General features: G+C 30.2%; 4 protein-coding genes and 1 non-coding gene across 5 annotated transcripts; 3 read left to right on the top strand and 2 right to left on the bottom strand.

Moving 5' to 3' along the window:
• Positions 1-2,876: 2,876 nt before the first annotated feature.
• On the bottom strand, positions 2,877-4,536 carry LOC127265236 (transcription factor MYB60-like). Its single transcript, XM_051294963.1, has 3 exons — positions 4,275-4,536; positions 3,879-4,008; positions 2,877-3,783 (listed from the first exon to the last, which is right to left on the bottom strand). Exons 1-3 carry the CDS (start codon positions 4,405-4,407, stop codon positions 3,072-3,074), a joined length of 975 nt encoding a protein of 324 aa, XP_051150920.1. The 5' UTR covers positions 4,408-4,536; the 3' UTR covers positions 2,877-3,071.
• Positions 4,537-5,047: 511 nt separating this feature from the next.
• On the top strand, positions 5,048-7,103 carry LOC127263855 (uncharacterized). Its single transcript, XM_051293123.1, has 4 exons — positions 5,048-5,170; positions 5,313-5,553; positions 5,902-5,948; positions 6,753-7,103. Exons 1-4 carry the CDS (start codon positions 5,081-5,083, stop codon positions 6,936-6,938), a joined length of 564 nt encoding a protein of 187 aa, XP_051149080.1. The 5' UTR covers positions 5,048-5,080; the 3' UTR covers positions 6,939-7,103.
• Positions 7,104-7,316: 213 nt separating this feature from the next.
• Positions 7,317-7,390, top strand: TRNAI-AAU (transfer RNA isoleucine (anticodon AAU)). Its single transcript has one exon. It is a non-coding gene; the product is annotated as a tRNA-Ile (tRNA).
• Positions 7,391-9,585: 2,195 nt separating this feature from the next.
• LOC127265829 (protein LSD1-like) lies at positions 9,586-12,725 on the top strand. The gene is made up of 7 exons (XM_051295843.1): positions 9,586-9,838; positions 9,954-10,080; positions 10,824-10,934; positions 11,718-11,827; positions 11,981-12,061; positions 12,141-12,212; positions 12,321-12,725. The coding sequence occupies exons 2-7, from the start codon at positions 9,969-9,971 to the stop codon at positions 12,360-12,362; spliced, it is 528 nt and encodes a 175-aa protein (XP_051151800.1). The 5' UTR covers positions 9,586-9,838; positions 9,954-9,968; the 3' UTR covers positions 12,363-12,725.
• A 491-nt stretch (positions 12,726-13,216) lies between these two features.
• LOC127264344 (RING-H2 finger protein ATL43-like) lies at positions 13,217-15,043 on the bottom strand. The gene has a single exon (XM_051293828.1). It carries the CDS (start codon positions 14,669-14,671, stop codon positions 13,535-13,537), a length of 1,137 nt encoding a protein of 378 aa, XP_051149785.1. The 5' UTR covers positions 14,672-15,043; the 3' UTR covers positions 13,217-13,534.
• Positions 15,044-19,976: the final 4,933 nt, after the last annotated feature.

Raw genomic sequence — 19,976 nt, 5'->3', positions numbered from 1 at the left:
TTATGATTTGACAAATTTGTCCTTAATTGTATGGTATATATTAAAAGTAATAAATGAATGAAGGGTAAAAATGTAAAATTTGTGTTTAAAAAAAAAATAGGACAATAGTTGTTGGACGTCCCAAATAAGAAAATAGGACATTAGTTTATGAACGGAGAGAGTACTAATTTTAGACCATACTTTAGGATTTATTCTTTTATAATATTAAGGCAAAATAAATATTTTATCCGTCCCCAATTAATTTGTCACTTTAGTTGGGTACAAAAACTTTAGGTATTATATAATTAGAAGTAATTAAGAAGTGTATTAGTAAAAATAATTATTATATAATTAAAATAATTATATATTAAAATCAAGATGTCTAAATAGTTTAATTAAAATAAAAATATATAAATTATGAATTTTAAAATATGATTCAAGTGTATAATTATATTTCAAAAAAAAGAGAACAATTTATGTACAACGAACGGATATAGAAAGAATGGAAAAATTAACTAGGACGGTGAAAGTACTGTTCATCTGACATAATCATCTGTCATATCAAAATATTATTTAAACGAAAATTTAAATTAATATATTTTTAAAATTTTTTATTTATATCTGTTAAGATTATACTTATACCTTAAATACTCACCCCATGATGCAAAAATATGACTATATTTTTAACGAGATTTTTAATATGGATGAATAATAATTTATACTTTTAGTTTTCTATACAAATTTTATATTTTTTAATAAAAATATCTTATTATTATTAATCAAATCTATGTACAAAAAACTATATTGTCATTGTAATGGCAATACTCGAGACTTTCGTGAAACTTAGCTGTCTGAACTTAATTAAAGTCACTGCTGTCATGACACTTTCTTTATTTGGTCTTTTGATGATTTCTCAACTCTTAGTAATATTTTTATTTTCTTATATATAATTTTTTAGAAAAATATATTACGAGTTTGTTTGTTTTGTGTTTTAATTTGAAATATTTTTTTAGTACGAGAGATAAAAAGAAAAGGAAAAAAATTATTGACTTACTAATTTTAATGAGAAAATAGAATATAAAATTATATGTATTGTGATTAGTGTAAAAAAGTAAATTAATTGGATGAAAAAATTCTTTTTTTTTTTTAATAGAATATCACTTAATTAAATTTTAGACATTTTAACAATTAAAGAATGTGTCACTTTACAATTCATAATTAAAATTGCTAATTTATGGGTGATATTTTTCTATATTTATTTATTTTGAAGTATTGAATTAACAAATACTTCCTCTATTCCAATTGGTTCAAAATAGTTTTGTAATAAATTAAAAAAATATTATTCCCTCTGTCCAGATACCATGTCCACGTAGCCGTTTCTGTCCGTCCTACATACTATGTCACTTTCCTTTTTTGGAAAATGATTACACACTTTAATCTCATTTTAAATTTTATTTTTTTTTATTTTAATTAAACTAATTAGTTATCTTAATCTTAATTTATAATTATTTATATTATAAGATAATTATTTTCACTAATATATTCTTAATTATCTACTAATTATACCCCTCCTAAAATATTGTACCTACAGTGTAGCAGACACTGTATTTGGGACGGAGGGGGTAGTATAATTTTGAAAATAAATTATAAGGTTGAAAAAAGGAAAAAAAAATTAAAATATTATATATCTATTTTTGTTTATTATTTGATTATTGTTGATGTTTTTATAGGTACATATCATTACACTAATCACATGATCATAACAGTTAGGTGACTTAGAAACATGTGGGGTTCATAAAATGCAATTCGTGTATTTAATGGAAACATATGTTCTTTTGGACATCAGTCACAAATTTTTTTACTATTTAATTATCTAGAAATTACTTTATTTTTGTACAAAATATTATATTCAAAAAAATTATTTAAATAGATTTTTTCTTTTTAAAAAAAAGTCAATGTTAAAATGAATATATACACCAATTTTTATCTTGCAATTCTATACATTTATACTTCAATTATGTACCTCTATTTTTTTTATAAAATATTTTACTTCCTCCTCCGTCCACAAACAAAGTAAACATTTACTTTTGGCACGGTGTTTAAAAAATAATAGTATTTTAATTATAGTGGGTAGTTAAAAGTAATAAATGACATTTTTGCCCTTCATTTTTTTTTGTGTAAAAGTAATGATGTGATGTAAACTAAGGATATTTGTGAAAAAAAATGAGGTATTTAATGAAATATTTACTTTGTGATTGAAGATTATATTTCATGATTCGCTTATACACAACCTAACTTAACTACAAAATATAAATCAAATTAATACATAATTCTAGATAGTTAGTACTAGTTGATCAGTTATTTCACTTATACACAACTTTCTCATTTATTTAAAATACTATCTAATACTCTTTCGTTTCACATAAAATATCAATTTTTTCTATTTGTCCGTCCCACATAATTTATATTTTTTTGGGAAAATAAGTATACATTTTAATCACATTTTAAAATTTATAATTTATATTTTTTAATTTTTAATTAAACTATTTAATTATTTCAATCTTAATCTATAATTATTTGTATTATATAATAATTACTTTTACTAATATACTTTTTAATTATTCACTAATTATATTTTTCTTAAAATTTCGTATCTACAATATTTGTGAACAATTTTTATGTGACAAATGGGGTATTTAGGTTGTCATTTATTATATAAATATTAGTTGTATCGACCGAACACTAAATATATACATGCATTTAAAGACAATGTTATACATATATATACTATGTTGAACATCGCAAAAAATGAAATAATAAATTTTTATAATTTTTTTTTAAAAAAAAGAAATAGCATAATAAAAAATTCTAGAAAAATCAAAATAAATAGAACCTAAAAAATTTTAGTTATCACGAAAGGACAATTATTACATACAATATGAAAACAAAACAAAACAAAATATATTAGAATTAGAAATTATGGGCGCTTCTATACCTAATTTAATAAATACATATCATCAAATCTAACAATTCTTTCCTTCCTTCTTTTTTTTCTTACATATCCCCGTAATTCTTTTCGAATAAACACCCGACTAAAAGATCGAATCGAGCTCCATATGCCCGGAGTTCTCATCAAGCAACCATTTTTCAAGAAACGACAACGGAGGTGCATTTGTATCAATCTTTATCTTTTCCTCGTGGTCGATTACGCCGCTACTCTCCGAGCCCTTTTGGCTAGAACCCCCACAAGACAATTTATCGAAGCTCCGATGATGATGATGATGGCGATAATGGCGATCAACGGTGGAGATAGCCTCAATTTCTTGATGATGATGATCACTATTCATCTCACTAGTTGTCCACCCTTCATTATCATTACCATCAATCCCCAATTGTGGCCTATAAAATTGAAATATCGAACCCGTCGCCCCGCCGTTGCTACCCTCGCCGGGGGTTTGCCCGAAAAATCGATGAAATCTGTCGCTAGTTCCATTATTACAATCGATCGGGCTTGAAACACTATTCATGTAAGGGAAAGACGAAGATTGTGTCCACCCTTCGAGGAGTCTCGATATGTTCTCCTCACTCGAGGCGTGGTGGACACTTGTCTGGTTCTTGCTCGTATTTTCAATGTCATAAGTTTTCGAGACGATCGGATGATTAATGTTAGAACGCGCCACGTGGGACCCCGCTAAATTATTATCTGATTGGAGCTTCTTGAGCTTTTTCTTTAAGTGAGTGTTCCAGTAGTTCTTGATATCGTTGTCGGTCCTCTGAGGTAGATATGTAGCTATCGCGGCCCATCTGCAATTGTATGAACAAATTCAAACTTTTTTTTTTTTTTTTAAAAAAATTTTTGATAAAGAAATGAATTAGGGATCGAGTGAATGATCGATTACTTGTTGCCTAATAAAGCTTGGAGATGGATTATCATCCCTTCTTCATGAGGGGTGAAGTTTCCTCTTTTGATTCCTGGCCTTAGGTAATTTGTCCACCTTAGTCTACAACTTTTGCTGCATCTCATCAACCCTTAACATATAAGAAAAAAACAAAATTATCGAATTAAATTTGTCCATCTTGTGGAAATTGTGCTTGAAAACCCTAAAAATTGATCGAAGATTTGAGTTTATTATTTTTAAATAATATTTAATTTTATATTTTTAAAAATATATATATTTCATAAAAAAAAATATATACCTTTGAACAAAATTTTCTTGAGAAAAAATATCAAATATATATGTTTATATAAAAAATATATATATATATATTCTCTATTCGAAGTATATATAAAATACCGGTATTAGTCGGGACGGCGCGCCAATTTCCCGGGCCGTGTTCTTGAATGTAAGAAACCAAAATGATGTCTTCCTCAGGAGTCCATGGACCTTTCTTGATTCCAACTTTATCACAGCATGGTGGCCTTCCCATTTCTTCCCCTCTCTCTCTCTCCTGTCTCTCTCTCTATATATCTATATATATATACGTATATATGATGATCAATTGCCCTTTAGACAATGGAAGAAGATTATAGTAATCAATGGAGACCTCCTTCTCTCTGTAAATTGTCTCTCTATATATATATGTAAGTCTAGAGAGAGAGAGGTGGATAGATATAGGGAGAGAGAGCCCAGAAGATCATCTTTTTTATAGGATCACATGGTGAGATATTGCAGCTCTTTAATTTTTATGTTGACCTAAAATGAACTCTGCATGTGGTGTTATTTTTGCAGCCTTCATTATTATTATCATTATGTCCATAATTGTTGGGACATTAATTTTTGCCCTTACGCATTAGGGGATGTACGTTGCGCTGCTTCACTTGTACGCGCCTCCATTAGGGCAACGGACCCCCCCCCCCCCTCCCACCCATCATCCGTTATAGGGACACCCCTTCCGGTCGTCTTTCCTAGTATTCGCACTACCGTTGACCGTACCTGTAAGTTATGGCCGTTAATGGCCGCTGTTGGGCCGTTTTGGGCCGGGTTAGGCCCGATTAGTAATTAGGATCGGGTTAAGCCCAATTGGTCATTTGGGTCGGCCCAATTGGAATCTATAGAACTTCGGGAAAGATTCTTTCAACGCCGTGGCGAGGATTGCTCCGATGGAAGAGAGCGGAGAGGATTCTGGATCGGAAGTCAGGCGTTCTCGCCGTTCGAATTCCGAAGCGAAACAGCGAGAGGATGCTCCAACGGTAGGATTCTTCTGGTTTCGTTTAATTTTGTTGAATGGTTGACTTTCGGAGTGTTTTTGTTTAGGTTACTTCGCGATTCCTGTTTGGAGGATTGTTGTTGTGCAGTAGCTTATCGATATATTTATTTTTCTGAAATTAATAGTTTCTGGAAGTGATCTGCAAGTGTTCCGGGAAGATTAGGCGTTTTTCCGTGGGAACTGAAGCTGGTTTTGCAGTGAATTTGATGAACAAGAAGTTGATTAGTGATGGTGGAATGAATATTTCATTAGCAACTTATATTGAGGCATTTAAAGAAGGGGAAGAACCAATTAGCTTCGGGCCTAGCTCATTGCTCGTGGATTATGGATCTGGTTGGAAGCTGCAAACTGTTGTAGATTCACAGGGTGATGTGATTTCTTTCATCTTTGTTTTCTCGTAATTTTCTTCAAATTTTGAATTTTTGTTCGATTATGCGCATGTATGTGTGATTCCATTACTGATTAACCTGAGATTCTGTTTATCTCAGTCTCAGATCCTAAGCACTTCTTATAGAATTTTCCAATTTTCATTATCAATCTGTGTCTTGAAATTTATGTTTCATTCTGCTTATGTATGAATTCACCATAGCTGATTAACCTGCAATTGTGTGTATATCAGTTTCTGATTGCACTTCGGCTATAACTTTCCAAATTTGATTATCAATTTGTGTGTGTCTCTAAATCATTTTTCCATTTTTGCCTTTTCTCTTGTAGGAAATCGTGAAGCTCACACTAGACAGGTGCAAAAAGAATCTCCTAAGGTATGAAGTTTGCTGTCCTCAATTATCAATGTCCGCTATTTGTGTGAAATGTTGTTATTAGTGAATAATTATTACATAGGTGATGAGATTATCGATCAAAAGTAGGGAAAGCACTTCAAGAATCATGTTAAGCAATTTGATTTGGGTGATTTTATGGAAGCGATAACGACATTGGAAGCATTTTTCTGGTTTTGATTAAGATTGTTCATTGTAGGAATCATGTTAAATATGCACACATATGTTCTTCGCCTTTTCTTTCGCAATTGTAAATATTGAATTCAATGCAAAACTTCTCTTTCTCTTGTGATTGTTTTTCTCTTTTCGAATATGCAGCGTGAAAAGTTAGGTTTACTTGTGTTTTGGCAATTTGGATTTTGAAGTTTTTTAAGAAAATTATAGTTGGATTTGTATAGATTTAGATGTTGAGAATAATTTCTTTTAATGGGGAATAAATAATCTTTTATTATATAGATTATATAGCGCGAAAAGAATATTGAATATCCGAGTGAACAAAGTGTAGACTTCTCCAATTTGTTGCAATAATTACATTCATATACGCTTTATTTATATGTTATATTGGGATTTTACAAAACAACATCTTCTTGGGTGAAATTTGAATTGCAGCTATTTAATATGATAACATATACGTGAATATATGTAATTTTAAATTTGAATTAAATTTTGAACATGTACATAAACAATGAGAGAAGCATTGTTAAAAATGAAGCCTTGAATGCTTTAACATTCGAAATTTTATTGGAACTATCTTTACATATATATTTTATTTATGTATTTTTTTTGTAGGGAACCTATGATTCGAAGTCTAGAGGCTCCGGAAATCAAAATTCTAAGATACAATCGGGTTTCACACTTGTATACATGGGGAAGATATTGCTCGCTTTCCTTTTTATGTTTATATTTGGCGCAATTGTCACGTTGGGATTGGAAAACCTTCCGCACCTCATCTTATACATCAACTCATTGGTATGAATCCTTTGTATCTCATTGTTATTTTCTATGTAACAATATTTTTCACGTATATGTTAACTTTTTTTTTTTTTGTCGATCTTTAGCAAGTAAAGATTTTGATTTCTTCACACTATTTGTCGGAACTATTTGAGCCGTGGTATGTTTAATGTGCTTCAATTTGATCTTGTTAGATTTGTTTGGGGCCGAAATATTTAAGATTATGCTCTTTTTGTGTATATATAATATATATATATATATTGTTATTATGCAATTTTTATGATACAATATTGTCTCTTATGAATATAAATCAAACATACTCTAGTCTAATCGTGTGTATGCTTGTTCTCTTTGATATTAAACTTAATATTAAATTAGAAATAATAATAAAATTAATCAATTGGCCTATTAGCTCAGCTGGTTAGAGCGTCGTGCTAATAACGCGAAGGTCGCAGGTTCGAGACCTGCATGGGCCATAAATTATATTTTACATTTTTGCTATTTGGGCCGGGTCTCTATTGGGTTTATTATTCCTGTCTTTGTTTTCTGGACCGGGCCTCTATGTGGGCCTGTTCGTTATTGTAAAAAATCTAAGTTTTAACAAATAAGATTTATAACATTGAATTTCTTATTTAAGAAAAAAGGATTATTTATATATAATAAACAAGTGATTATACTCATAATTTCTTATGATAATAGAAAAAATGAAAAGAGTACCAATTTATTTTTGCTATTTAAACAACTGTTCCTTAACTAAATTATTTATATATTATTGTTTAAAGGATAATTTGATAGTAAGTTGACTCTCTACATAAGATTGCAATTACTAAAACCACTTTTTTTTTAAAAAAAAAAAAAAAAAAAAAAAAAAAACCTTTAAAATTTAAAATTAATTTCAAAATTTATAAACAAACTTTAAAATATTTAATAATTTATACTCCCTCCGATATTCAAATTTATGCTTACTTTTCTTTTTGAGTATTATCGAAAAATATTTTTACTTTTTTTTAAATAAAAAATTATTTCATTTTTTTTTATATTTTTTACTGTAAAAGAAAAAATTAACAATTATTATTCACTTTTATTAAACTTTGTATTCAGTCAAATGAGCACACGTTTATATATATGAGGGATGGAGTATTTGATAAAATACTCTATGAAATTAATTAACATATTTTTATTAAAATATCCATAGATTGAACAATGTTAAGTTTTATTTGAAATCAAAATATTGTAAAATATTATATCAAACAAACTCTATTTTGAATCAGATTTAATGTAGTGGATACTCTTTCCGTCCCATTTTTATATATATTCATTTCTTTTTGCATGAAATTTTAAAAATATTAGTATTATATTGGGATAAAATAGAAATAAAAGTAAAAAAAAAAGAAAAAGAAAAAGAAAAGACTAAATTAACCCTATTAGTATTGTATGATATAAAAGTAATGACATTTGTGTAATATATTGTAAATTTGAAGGGTATTTATAATACAATTACTAAAACATAAATTGATATTTTATTATAGAACAAACCAAAATGAAAAAATAGATAAATTGTTAAGTGACGAATAAAGTATAATTTTTGCATTTTATAATTAAAAATTTGAAAAAACAAAATTTAATATTTTGTTGAAAATGAAAAATTAAATCTATTCTTCAGTGAAAAACACTATAATACAATATATATATATAATTATTTTATTCGTATAAATTTTTTAATTGAATAATTCTTCATAAATATTATTAAAATAATATAAATATAATAACAAGTGAACATGCTAAATATATATTTTTTAATAGCATGTGAATTCGTACTTAAATCATTGTTCATCTCATGGACTCTTTTTAGGGCGTATTTAAATCATTGTTCGTTTGATTAAGAGATTTGACTAATTGTTTGTATGAAAATATTTGGTAAAACAATTGCTTGATATTATTAGTTATTTATAATTAAGAATATTTCTATTTTATTTTTGTTTCTAAATATATTTAATTAAAAATAATAAATTTTTTATGTATATATTTATTACGTTAGTTATCGATTAGTTCATTATATTTATAATTTTTCAATAAATTTAATTTATTTAATTTATTTTTAGTATAAAATTTATATAATGTAATTTTAATATAAAAATAAAGTATTAATATTTATATTTTTTATTTTATATTAATTTTAATAAATTTATATATTTTACAATTAAAATAATTTTCATATAAAAATTAATTATTTTAAATTTATAAAAGTAAAATTATATTATAATAAAATATTTTAATATAATTAATAAATAATCAAAATATATTTATATGTATAAAATACATAATAAATTTTTAAGGACAACTTTTAAGAAAAAACTATTTCAAAACGTTGGATAAGTTAGTTTTTCAAAAATTACTTTTTGGTCCAAAAAGCTGTTATTTATCGAATACATAATTAGCTTTTTGACTGATCAAATAGATTGCTCTTCAGAAAGCTATTTGCCAAACATCCCCTTATTCTAATTTTTCTACAAACTCAAAACTCTTCGAACTACCAAAATTTGAAAATCTTATCCAAAACACTACCTAAATCTAGGACATATCGAAGAGTTAAAAAATTAAAAATTTTATTAATATTATTATATTAGAAAATGAAAAATTGAAAAATATATGAAAGGGCAAGACCACCAATAATCAGCATTGAAGCATCGTCGCCCTCGTCAGACAGGCAAAGACGAAAAGGAAGAAGGAATTGCCTGACCTGACCTGACCAGACCAGACCACATCATCTGCTTCAATCGATTCATACGCTTTCCCCTTCCACCAATCTTGCCTTCTTCCGTCGCCCCTCGCCGATGAATTTGTAAATCCATCGGCGACGCTCATTTCTGTATTCAATTCAATTGATTGAATTCAATTCGATTTTTCTTTTTTTTTTTTTTACGGTGAGTCCTGAAACTTCCATCTGTGTGTGTGTTTCTGAGGGAATTTTGGGGGTTTCTTGTCAACTGTTTCGAATTGGACGTTTTTTTCTGACGATTTCGGTTGGATGATGTTTAGCTGGAAGGGGAAGCAATGCAGAGCCAGATCGTGTGCAGCGGCTGTCGGAATCTTCTTATGTACCCGAGCGGGGCGTCCAATGTGTGCTGCGCTTTGTGTAATGCCATAACCACAATTACTCCGCCAGGTTTGTTTGTGGATATTTAATTCCAGTTGAATTGGAGAGTTTTAGATGGTGCTTTGTTGCGTTTATGTTGTGAATTTGTGGATGAGTTGGTGATTGATTGCGTGTGCTTCATAGAGGTTTCGTTTGGTTATCTTGTTGGTGTGATTTTGGAATTTGGATTTAGGTTTTGCTCTCCACATAAGTTGTTCGAATTGTATGATGATTGTTGAGGTAAGATGAAAGGAAGACGATGGTGTTGATGCAGTTAAGAACTTTGATGATGGAAATTTGGAAATTGGGAAATTAGGGATTCTGTCTGTAAGAGATTCTTTGAATTGGATTTTGAATGAATTTATGATTGCTATTTTGTTTCGATTCCGGCACAAAACTTGCAAGAAGCAATATGGAATCATCAATTATCCAAAAAGCTACTTAAGCAAGATATGAAGCATATATGTATTTATTATCCCAAAACAGAGTTTATGTAATCTTGAAATGATCACTGCTTTTGTTTTTTTCGATCCGGCTACACGTCAGCAGAATGATCCTTAAAATCGTATATGTTTTCTTTGTTTTATTTGTTGGAGCGTAATCTAGAGGTAGGCCGCCTTTTATGCTTCTTTAAATTGTTATTTTGGCCACGTGTCGTGAGTTTGGATTCGTTAACTTCTTAATGTTGCTTGGCTGGTGATTTACTTGGATCTGAAGTGATGAATATCAACTTTTTCGCTAGTCTTATGCTACATAACCTCGTTCATCCTCAGGAATGGAGATGGCTCAACTTATATGCGGTGGCTGTCGCACCTTGTTGATGTATCCGCGCGGCGCTACAAGTGTACGATGCTCGTGCTGTCACACTGTAAACCTCGCGCCAGGTAATTAGATATATTGCTTAGCGTATTTTGCTTAAAATTGGTTGTCTTCAGAAATTGTGTCTATGATGTTTTGGAAAATTTTGGAAATAATAAAAAGTTGGATATTTGATGAGGTGTTTTGTGAGGAAAAAAGTATTTGATTTGATATATTTTATTTTTTTGAAAAAAAAGGGTATTGTTGATAATTAGGATCAAAAGTTTTGAGAGTGTAAATGTGAAGAGATTGATCATCTTTGGTAATGAAATAGTTACTACCTTTAGCCTCACTAATTTGACCTTCCCGTCTCCCTTTTGGTTTATTTTTGTGTAGAAGCTTCAAGAACCTTCCTGATTGAACTATGTCGCCATTTTCCGTTAATTATTATGATATGGAAGCTTCCATAACTGGTTTTCCTAATGTTGTAATGCTCGTTTTTAAGAATATGAAATCTAAAGTGAACAAATAAGACTATGCAATCATATAGGAAAAACAGCTTAATTGAGTTAATCGTGAACAAAAAAAACAGCTTCACCGAATTAATAAATGGGCTTTGTATTTACACTCTCTAATGACCTTTTTTGTTTGCAGCTGCATAATGCAATCGACGTTTATTGTAAAATCATTTAATTGCTTATCCTTATTTTTTGAAGTAAATGGTCTAAAATTGAATTTGAGGCTGTCATATTCCGGCATTACCTTTACGCCTTTCAGAATATGCTCGTAATGACATTGCAGTTTCTTGAACTCTCGTTTATTAATCATTTCGGGTCCTAATTTATTTGAACGTTGTTCTCTATTGTTAGCATCAAATACTGCTCACATCAACTGCGGAAATTGTCACACCATGCTGATGTACCCTTACGGCGCCCCATCTGTCAAATGTGCCCTTTGCCAGTATGTCACAAATGTGAATGTACGTATATGTATATGTTTATTTTTTACATTAACGTCGCATTTAGGGATTTTGTTTTCCTTTATGTTCATATACAATAATTTGGCGCCTAATTGCGAAACCTAAGAATTTTTTTACCTCAACCATTGTTGGTAATATTCTTGATTTTCTCAGATGGGAAATGTTAGAGTCCCGATTCCTATGAATAGGCCAAATGGACCGGCCACATCAGCATCGACACCTTCAAGCTCAGCAGTAAGTTTCCGAAAATTTACTTTCCTCTGGCTTATTGGCGAAAACGATGTTTCTTATCATTCTTGTTCGATCAATTCAGGCACCACAGACCTCACAAAACCAAACTGTTGTTGTTGAAAATCCGATGTCTGTCGATAAGAGTGGAAAACTGGTAGATCAACACCCCCCCCCCCCCCCGCGCTCCACCCCACCCCACCCCTGTTTATCATCTTCTATCGAATTTGTATTGCTAATCTAAAAATATTTTGGCGTTGATCAGGTGAGCAATGTTGTTGTGGGCGTAACCACCGACAAAAAGTGAAGCAGCAAGAGCCGTCGAGGGAATATCAGCAACCAGGAAGTTGTTTGAGTGTTTGGCATTTTGAGTAGGGATGAGAGGTGTGCATATCCAGCGAGAATGTATGTTTATCTACCTATCGATCGCAATTACTGCTTCCTATATCATTGGTGTTGTTTGTCTGTTCGTCATCGAGAATATTGACATATCTTCAAGTGTATGCTAATATGGATGGATGGATCGATCTCTGCCTGTTATCGTTGTGTGTGTGGGATGATGCTGTTCAGTATGCTGTGGTCTGATTGCACAGCGAAAATAACTGAAAGTTTGTTTTTATTCGATCCTTGAGAAATGAATATACAGTAAAGTATGCTCTTTTTACTCTTCCGTTTCCTTCCTTATTTTTACGTCGTGCTAGCAGTTTGAATAGGCGATTTGTCGTTGATGACAACGACGACGACTCCTCGACGGAGATTATCGAGTGAGAATAGTTAGTATATATTGCGTGAATTATTAATTTAAAGTCAGTACGATTTAAATAATATTTTGATGTGATGTTGTAGAAGAAAAAATAGTGATTTTTTAAAATACTGTGATGTTGATTTATAAAGAACACTTAGTTTTCACATAAATTTTAAAGCATTAATACTATTTTATATAAAATATATATATTTTTTGTATTGATCCATAAAATGTAGGAATTTTTTTAAAATCACAATTATTTAAAAATGGATAAATTAATTTCAGATATATTAAATTTTTATTTTTTTAATGATATTTTGGACCTTTTTGTTTTAATAGATGAGGAGTGTTACAATTTACAGAAACTATTTACCTGATTATTTTTGGTTTTCACGTCATAAAAATAAATAAATAAATAAAAAACTATTATACAATAAATAAATAAAAACACGTTGGACAAAACCCATGGGTACATTAATTATGCAATTGAATTCACCCGAAAATTGATATCGATCTTCTAACATTGAATGATTTCGTGTAGTGTACCTACAGAATTTGTAGTAGAAGAGGACTGGACATGTCGACAAACGTGACAGGGTGGCCCTAATGGATAAAATTTCATGGCCACGGGCACGGGCAGTGAGAAGCAAATACAGATCAACCAAATCGGTCAGGTCAGGGCAGGGCAGGGCAGAGGGCAGCATTAATTATAAAAAAAAAAAAAAATCCTTCCTTCATACAACTATGGAAGCTCCTCCTGGTGCAGAGTGTCCAGCTGGTTCAGATTGTGAAATCCAATCCAACCACCTTCTTACAACAGCCCTTTCTTCCTCCTCCTGCTTCCCTTTCCCTTTCCCTTTCCCATCTCTATTATTACACGTATACCTACTAACCCCTGTAATTTCCGACACGCTTCTCTCCTTATTTACGCTTCTGCCATTACCATTGCCGCTCACTATCATCTCCCCCGCCCTTAAGTACAGAATCTCCGCCGCCTGGGCGTCGCTCCACCGCCGCGGCCCCTCCGCCGCCGATATCACGATCCGGTGCTCCAGCCGGTCCGCCGCCGCCGCCCCCAGCAGCTGCCCGTCTTTCCGGGCGGCGCCGGTTTTTGAATTTGACCTCCCCTGATTTTCCAGGATTTGGGGATTAGGGTTCCCTGATTTGCGACGGGAGTGCCAGCTGTCGAGGGAAACCCTCCCAAGGAAATCGGGCCGACCCGGATTCGGATTTGAATTTGAATTTGGATTCGGATTCGATTTCTCGGCTATCATTTCCAGGGCGGCGCTGCCCCTCTCGCCGGCCGACGAGTGCCGGCCGGAAATCCTCTTACTACCACTATTCCGCGGCGGCGCCGATCCGGCGGCGCCGCAGTCTAAGAGGAGCACGTCTTCCGGGTCGACCCGACACCGGCAGAGCGGGCACGTGGAGTGAGCGTCGAGCCACGTGTCCACGCACTCGACGTGGAAAGCGTGTTTGCATTTCGGCAGCAGCCGGAGAACCTCGTCGGCGGCGAACTTATTCAGGCAGACGGCGCATTCGAGGCCGTCTTTTTTCTGCCCCGTCAGCGACGAGAATCTGAACATCGGCAGCGACTCGATCACCTTCCTGTCCACGCCGGAGTTCCTATTCGCCGTCGCCGTGTAATAATATCCCCTGCCGGCGGCATTGGGGTTGGGAACGGCGTAGGCCTCTCGTCTGCAATGCTTCATGTACATTAACAGTAAGAATGTTGCGGAGAAGACGGTGGTCAGAACCGCCACGATCACGGCTATGCCCGGCCGGAATTGGCCGATTCGCGGCGGCGGCGGCGCCGGAGAAGGTGCGGTGTGGGTGTGGTTGAGCAGAAAGAGGGAGAAGAAAAGTTCCATGGAAATGGAAATGAGAAAAAGGGCAAAGAGGGGAATAGTAATTTTCAGGTAGAGAGATTCTGCAGAAAAGGGAAAACAGGAGAGAAAAGGACAAAGGGATCTATGTATGTATATATGTAACGGAATGAATAATGGCTCTCTCTCTCTCTATCTCTCTCTATACTTCTGTTTCTCTCTCTAGTCTAGTCTCTGCAACTATTAGAGTCAAGAAGAAATGACATCTTGTGAACCCAGAAAATCCCTTGTCTTTCTTTCTCTTTCTCTCTCTCTCTCTAAAACACACTTCTCATATATTCATAGATTATGGTAGTATATAGAGATATATATATATGTATATGTATTGTATGTAATTGAATGACAGAATGGGGTTGCACATATTGAGGAGGTGTTTTATAGTAGACAGCATACATTTTAGTTTTTTCATGTGTGGTGGTAGTTTTCTAGGGCACTGTTTGGCGGTCCACTTTCGATTTTTTTTTATTTTTTTCTTCTTCTTCTGCCAACTCAATATTTTCATAATTAGATCCGAAAAAGCAAGTTATATTAAATAAATTACGTATGACAGATAAGATCGAAATATGTCAAAATTAATCCATCCTAATACTATTGGATCATCCTTACGGACAACAATATTGTCTTCCTTTTATTATTGTATATGAGTGCGTGAAGAGACATAAATGGGTGTTCTTATTTTCTATTTTAAATAAAAAATTAATTATCTTTTTTTTAAGTTAAAAATATCATTTTTATCAGTCTTACTTAAAAGTATTTATTTTTTATTATAATATAAATAATTACAAATTAATAATAAACTATTCTTTAATTGTTTTTTTACGTAATTGACAAATACAATTAATTTATACATTAAATATAAAGACAAATATATCAAAAATATTTTACATATTTTCATTAACGAATTAAATAATACTATTATTTTTTGAATTTGGTACAAAAACTAAATGACCTAAAATTGAATGGATACAAATGAAATATAACTATTTAATATATTCTTAAAAATATATATATACAATTTTCTCTTAAAAAATATCAAAAATAAAATATTATTTAAATTAATATTATGTTTCAAATCAAAAGTAAACACTTTGCTTTTGTACAAAATGTATTTATATTCCTTCCGTCCTCAGCCAATGTAGCTATTTGTTTTTTTTCTTTTTTTTTTAATAGTAAATTAGAATATAATAGTATTTAATTAGTTCATAAGAGTATGTTTACACTTAAATTACAAATAAAATGAATATATTTATAAAACTTAAGTTATTTTGATATTTAAATATAATTATTTTACTATAAATATAAATTAATAATTTTGAATAGAACAAATAAAAATAATAAAAGAACATATTCGCTATGTTTACTAAGCATTTTTCAAACCAACGATTTCTCATAAATATTATAAAAAAATATAAATATAAACACATTAATATAATATACATATATTATTCATTGATAAAAGGCAATCAGTCAATACAATATTCCGTCCGTCCCAATACAATAGTCCTATTTATCATTTTTATCCATCCCAAAACAATAGTCTTATTTCCATAAATAACTATATCACTATAAAACTACATTTACTTTTTCATTATTATTACATAATTGCCACTACTTTTTCACTAATACACTTACAATGACAGAAAAGTTTTTTACCCGTATTTTTTATCCACTACCAATATAATATCAATATTCTTTAAATCTCGTATCAACGTACGAGGGATAGACTAGAGTGCTCTTATTTAGCACATAAAATATAGTTTAATAATATTGTATAGATTGTTAATATGTATTGATTGTTTTACTATATATATTGTGTTAATATAATTTGTGTCGAGAGATAAATCATAGTATGTGTCATGTATTGTAAATTTATGTATTGTATCTACATTATGATAACATATACTCCCATGTAATATGGGTGTATTACTGTGGACACGGGAATTTAGATAAAGTATAATTAGTAAGTAATTAAAAAGTATATTAGTAAAAATAATTATTATTTAGTAAAAATAATTATAGATTAAGATTAAGATAAGTAAATAGTTTAATTAAAATTAAAAAATTAAAAAATTTAAAATTTAAAATGCATAATTATATTTCCAAAAATAGAAATGACAAGTTACGTGGGACGGACGAAAATAGAAAATAGGGACAAATTATGTGGGACAGAATATATCGTATATATATATTGTATTGTTGATTTATAACTATTTTTATAATATATATATATATGATGTGTTGTATTGTATTGACTATAATAAGTCAATATAGTAACATCACATTGTAAGAAGATTAGAATAATCTTGAATTGTAAGGACATAGGGTTTGTTCTTACGATTATTTTAAACTGAAATCAATTCTATTTATTCTTTATAGTTTATAAAATATCATATCAAAATATTATTTAAATAAAAATTCAAATCAAATACTCCCTCCTTTTATAATTAGATATTCATTTGCTTTTTGCACGTAGTTTTAAAAATATTATTATTATATTGGAACGTAGTAGAAATAAAGTAGAAATGATTAAAATAACCTTATTAGATATGTGTGATATAAAGGTAATAGCATTTGTGTAATATATTGTAAGTTGTAAGGGTATTTGTAATATTAGGTAGATAATACAGTTACTAAAAAAAGAAATGAATATTTTGTTATGGTACGGAAGAAGTACAAAATTTCAAACCACGATCAAACAGATATTATAACATGAGGTTCGTCTACATTGTGTTTTTCCAGAATAATTTTTGATAAATATTATAAAAATACAAAATTTATACATATATATTAATACAATATAATACTCCCTCTGTCCACAAACTAATGTCCTACTTTTTTATTTGGGACATTCAACAACTATTGTCCTATTTCTTTTTTTTTAAACACAAATTTTACGTTTTTACCCTTCATTCATTTATTACTTTTAATCTCTACCATACAATTAAAGGCAAATTTGTCAATTCATAACAAAAAGACAATCACCTAAAAAACCGTGCAAATATACTTAGAACAATAGAAATTGGACGAAGGGAGTATATATATATATATATTCATGGACGTTGATAAGATCCATCCATTTAGAAGCACCTTAGGATGGCATAGCCTTCTACTTATACTTATAAGGGCGATAAAGGCGAGGTTCAAACGAGGAAAGGCTTACGGTGGATATCTAGGCACCCAGAGACGAGGAAGGGCGTAGTAATCGACGAAATGCTTCGGGGAGTTGAAAATAAGCATAGATCCGGAGATTCCCGAATATATATATATATATATACTCTGTCATCTTAAAAACCAATTTTTCTATAAGAAATAGTCTGATAGTGCAGAATAAACTCGTAACCATAAGATTATATATAGGTTGAAACATCTATAAAATTACCCCGATCACTTGGGATAGATTTTATTGACAATTAGACCTATTATTATACATACTCCTAGTTGGTTAGGAAAATTTAAAATAATGCCAAACCAAAAATAAAAAAAAAAAAAGATTCGGACAAGATGAAAAGATAATTGAGGTATAGTCCACATGAATTAAACAGGTCCCAAAACGAAGGCCCCAATGATTGTGCATGGTGTATGATATATCTATATCCATATATGCATGTCGACATATAGATGTGTCACATTATTATTTAAAATTAATTGCCCACCAAACATATCCCTACAAATTATGGAATATGGAGAGATGTTTCTTGTTTGGTTGTGTATTTATTCAAATAATCAATTTTGTAATTAAAAACGATTTATCAGTATCATATTCATTATTTTAATATATATTACTGTTGTCGAATTATATTTTATACGTGTACTGTAAATTTATATTTAATATATTGATTGATATATAATTGTACCATATCAGTATAATATTATTGATTATTTTTAATAAAAACAATTACTCATTTAGTATAAATGATTGTTTGATGTACTCTCTCCGTCCTCCTAATACAATAGTCTTGTTTACCATTTTTATCCGTCCAAAAGAATAGTTTCATTTCCATAAATAATTGTATCACTATAAAAATATCCTTACTATTTTATTATTATTACTCAGTTGCCACTATTTTTTAAATTAATATAGCAAAAAAGTCTTTTACCCGTACTTTTTACTCACTACCAATATAATATCAATATTTCTTACATCTCGTGCAAAATATAATCCAGAGTATAATTTTGGGGCGGAAGGAATATTATACTTACGATATACACACATAATGCCGATTAGACTAATCAATACTAATTATTTTGAGAAAATATCTATTATATTATTTTATATAACATTTTAAATAAAAATTAATATAATATTTTTTTTTTTATGATGATATAGAGAAACGATTGTATGTATGCATTGAAAATAACAACACACACAACGACGTAACTACGTATCCACCAATACATTAATTGTTTGTTACAATGCATCAATCAACACACACTATTCATTCCCAATCAACTTGGCATGCCAAATATTTTTTGGGTAAAGTAAAATACATATATATATATATATATATAAATATATTTGGATTTGTTTGGTTGTAAATTCTGGGATTGAGTTTTGAATTTAATTGAATTAAAATGATTATTTGATATGATATATATATAGTGTTTTTAATGTAAAAATAATTTTTAGTTTAATATTAAAATAAAAAAAAAACATGTGTTTTATTTGAAGGATAAATTTTTTATAAACAGTAAAATTTGAATTTAAAACCTACAAACAAGCACCGCCTTTATATTTTAATGTTAAAATAATAAATTAAATATTTATTTTTTTTATAAAATATAAAATAAATATATGAATAATTTATTATTATTTTTTAAATTGCAAAACTTAAAAATCCTTACTTAAACAGAAAGTTTGACTATAAGATTAGTATTCCTATAAAAAAATGTCACGAAGTTACCAAAATAGAATAAAAGAAGTGCAATACCTAGAGGATTAGGCTCTATAAATAGACAGAAATTTTAGAATTTTAATTTTTTGTTAAAATAAAAAAATATATATAGTATTTTATATAATATATATATTTTTAAAAAAACAACTACTTATAAAAAGTGCATTTTAAAAAATATATATATATATATGCATAAACAGAACCAAAGTTTTTTTTTTTTTTTTCTTTCATTTAATATTGTTTTAACTCCTTGTGGTTGTGGGCATAGGTTCCCGGGTCCTGATTGGATTTAGATCGACCACTCCTATAAAAGAATGGGTCGGGTCTAACCCGACCAAGCACGATCCAGATGGACCCGGATCCGACATCGCGAAAGTAGATTTGGAGCCGAAGCCGAA

Source organism: Andrographis paniculata, unplaced genomic scaffold (assembly GCF_009805555.1).
Source record: "Andrographis paniculata isolate CXL003 unplaced genomic scaffold, ASM980555v1 Contig17END, whole genome shotgun sequence".
In the NCBI taxonomy this organism is placed as follows: Eukaryota; Viridiplantae; Streptophyta; class Magnoliopsida; order Lamiales; family Acanthaceae; genus Andrographis; species Andrographis paniculata.
This window is presented reverse-complemented; position numbering and strand designations above follow the sequence as displayed.